This window comes from Octopus bimaculoides, chromosome 20, assembly GCF_001194135.2.
Source record: "Octopus bimaculoides isolate UCB-OBI-ISO-001 chromosome 20, ASM119413v2, whole genome shotgun sequence".
Taxonomy (NCBI): Eukaryota; Metazoa; Mollusca; class Cephalopoda; order Octopoda; family Octopodidae; genus Octopus; species Octopus bimaculoides.
Window position 1 is genome coordinate 21,094,485 of NC_069000.1, and position 3,466 is coordinate 21,097,950.

Below are 3,466 nucleotides of genomic sequence, written 5' to 3' on the forward strand. Positions count from 1 at the left end.
TATTTATTTATAGTTGTAAAAGTTTGATTGTTATCTGCCTTGAGTACTAGATCTCAAAATCTGACTCTTGAATACTCTGATTTTTCACAGAGACAAAATGGAAAAAAATAAATAGTAAAAATAGGTGGGGAACAGCAAAAAATAAGGTCAGTTACAAATAATAGTGGTGTTAATCAAAATGATTATGATGGTGATGATGATAATAATAAATAATAACAATAACAACAATTTTTTTCCTCTAGGTACAGAACCAAATTTGTAAGGAAGGTATCATAGCTGTTTTCATTGGCCTCAGTTTGCTAATGGCAGTTGTTCTATCAAACTCACTGCCAGACGAATGAAAGGCAAAGCCAGTGACCAAAAACTGAGATGCTGTGAGACATGGAAGAAGCTGCTGCAGTCTGCAATAAGTCCACCTGGGAGACATAATGCATTGAACAAGATGATTTGGTATGCACCAAGTCCACGTGAGCAATGTGAGACGTTGAACTAGATGCCGTGGTCTGCACCAAGACCATCTGTGAGGTATTGAATTAGATGCTGTGGTCTGCACCAAGTTTGCTACTCTGATAGTAGTCATAACAATAATGATGTTAAATAATGATGACGATGAGGGGGTGAAAAACAGCACCCGTTCATTAAAGTGTTCCCAGAAACTATATATTGGAGAGGTGATGGCCACATGTATCATAAGGTGCTGAGGAATCGTGTCAATGAAATCAGGATCACACCAACAGTCTGCAGAACACCAAAGAAGAGAGCATAAAGGGGACGCATTTCAAAATTCGCTGCACGATACACACCTGCAATTGCAGCACCTGAAATGTACAAACATAGAGAAAGTCACATTTACATTATGCAAATAAATATACATACATACATATATATATATATCATCAGTAGTTCATATATACAAAAAAGCACACTCTAAAGCAATAGAGCAGTAATATAATTTTTAGGAAAGACCTGCAAAGAGCATTGCAACACTCTAAGAAGGGGTAACAATAGAATGTGAGGTGGCCCTGAAAAGGCTGTGTTAACGTTCTCACAATTGTAACAATTTGGTAGGTAGTCCTGGAAGGGTGTGTAAAACGTTCGCAGGTGAATACGGCGTGTTCCTTTTCCACCAACAGCAGCGGACGTGCTGTTACAAAACTTCATGCTCTGTGAAAACAGAACAGATGCCCTATGGAGGAAAGAGGGGGATTAATCATGGGTAAGTAAATACGGGTAAGTTTGAAAATATACAACAATAGCATCTACTCACCATATGTCAGACCAGCAAGAGTGTAGTTGTGCTGAATAGATGAATCGCCAACACCTCTGTCATGGAGATGTTGTGTAAAATGACCTGTTACTTTTGAATATTTTGTATTTGATGTAAAATGTAGTGGTGTAAAATATAATGGTGAGAGAGAGGATGTATGTATTTAGTTTTATCGACTTTTGAAGTCTTGTTATCTGATGTAAATTGTAATGGCATGTAAGAGATAGTTACTTCATGTAATTATTTTTATCCATTTGTTTCATTGATCGTCGTTATGAATACATTTGTTGTTGTATAAAATGATATGTTGCTTGGTTTTCAAATTGTATGTTGTGATGCTGTTGCCGCTGATGTATACTGTAATGGTGAGAGAGGAGATGGAAGGGGGAGATGTATCATGTACGTCGGATGTAGAAGATGAGGCTACTGTGCTGACGAAGGGAGGGAAACAGACCTGTGCGGAGGCCAGGTGTTGGTGAAGTGTGAAGTAATTGCAGGAAACCGCCTAAAAATGTAAATGTTGTCATAAAAGCATTGTTGACCGTTTGAGAGTCGTACGGAAGTGAAATAGTAACGTGTCCATGGTCCTCCGATGCCCGCCGAATGGGGGTTGGTGAGGAAGAACAGCTGATTTTTGAGCAGGGTCTGATTTGTAATGAGGCTTTGTAACGCCGCAAGAATAAGCCTTTTTACAGCTGATGGTTGGGAGTGTCAAGTGCACTGCAATGAATATTAACCTACACATACTTAGAAATTACTGACAAAAAGGCAAAAATCTTTTTTAAATTAGAAAAAAGTTATAAAATTAGGAAGCGAAGTAATCCTATAAAACCTCCTTGTACACAATGCTTTTTGTTTTTCTTTGTGGAACGAACGCGAAAGCATCACTCTTGCTGCCCACGTGTGAGCAGCCAATGTAAAGCTGACCATGAGAAAAACACGGCTCCCCCAAATGTATTCCCACGACAGATAGCATTTGCCCATGTGCTTTGTTAATTGACATTGCGAAGCATGGCCTGACTGGAAACTGGGACCTCTGAAATGTGAAAGGTAGGTCTGCTCCTGATAGGAAAAGATGCATCCTCGGTATGAGCACAACGTTGCCTCGACCGCACCCTGTGATTATTGTGGCCTCAATTAGATCGGGAGATAAGGAGTTAACGATCAAACGTGTCCCATTACATTGTTTCGGTGGAACCAAATTTCGAATGAGCATTATAGGTGCACCAAGTTTAAATTTCAGATGTGTGAGGGTAGTCCAGGGGGCTGAAAGGAATTTAGTACCTCTATTGGATAGTTGACGACGTCCTTAGGGTCAGGAGTTCTATCGATAGACTTATATATAGCAATCCCCAGGAATGAGTTTTAACATTTGATCATTAATATGGTTAACAGTTTTATTCTTCGAGGCCATAATAGCCCTTTGACCAATCCAATCCATATTTTGACAATTTGCTTGGAGATCTGGGAACACTGCATCCATGAGATCAGAAGGCGTTTTAACAATGGTACAAAGTGAATCAATGGCAACATTACCCTTTTCGTCGCAGGGAGTTTTGCCTTCGCCAAGTTCAAGGAGAGTGTTAGAAAATTCTGCTTATGCTATTTCACCTCGCATATGAGCACACATGTTAGTGTTAAGTTTGAGAGTCTTCACCAGGGGCCACAATGTGGATGACTTAAGACACGCACGTACTGTATCATCTCGAGTTGAAGACGACTGTCATGGCTATGAATAAGTATGTCTCGCTTATTGTGCTGTTCACCATGGAGAAGTACAGCCACTTCATTGCACAAAGAAGCGTTATAACAGCGTGCGTGCTCCCCAGAAGGTCTTTTGTCAGCATCGATGACAATGGTGAAGCTTGGTGAAAGGGCTGTTTGCAAGGCGTATTTGAAACTGCGAATATAGCTGTTGTGCTCATGAAGCAGGTTTTGCAGACTGAGTAGAACGTCCCTGTCAAAAGTGTCAGCGTCAGTGTTTGCAGGTGGTGAAACAACACCAAACCGCACATCAAGTTGCCTACTGTAGTTGGAAATGAAGTAAATTTGGAGGTACAAAGGCTTGCAATATTGTAGTGGCTGGAGCAACCCAATAAGATGGTACACCTATCCCTGGACCTTGAAAGTAGGCATCCAACCACTGTCTGTGACAACGTTAGCCCCGAAAGAAGTCATCTGAAACGCACAATTGCAATT

General features: G+C 40.5%; 1 protein-coding gene across 1 annotated transcript in view; it reads right to left on the minus strand.

The window, feature by feature from the left end:
• Positions 1-7: 7 nt before the first annotated feature.
• Positions 8-3,466, minus strand: part of LOC106874756 (transmembrane protein 170A) — a 21,629-nt gene continuing 18,170 nt past the window's right edge. The window contains exon 3 of the mRNA XM_014922599.2: positions 8-818. Within this exon, the coding sequence (XP_014778085.1) occupies positions 688-818 (131 nt within the window). The 3' untranslated portion in view covers positions 8-687. The remainder of the gene's footprint in view (positions 819-3,466) is intronic.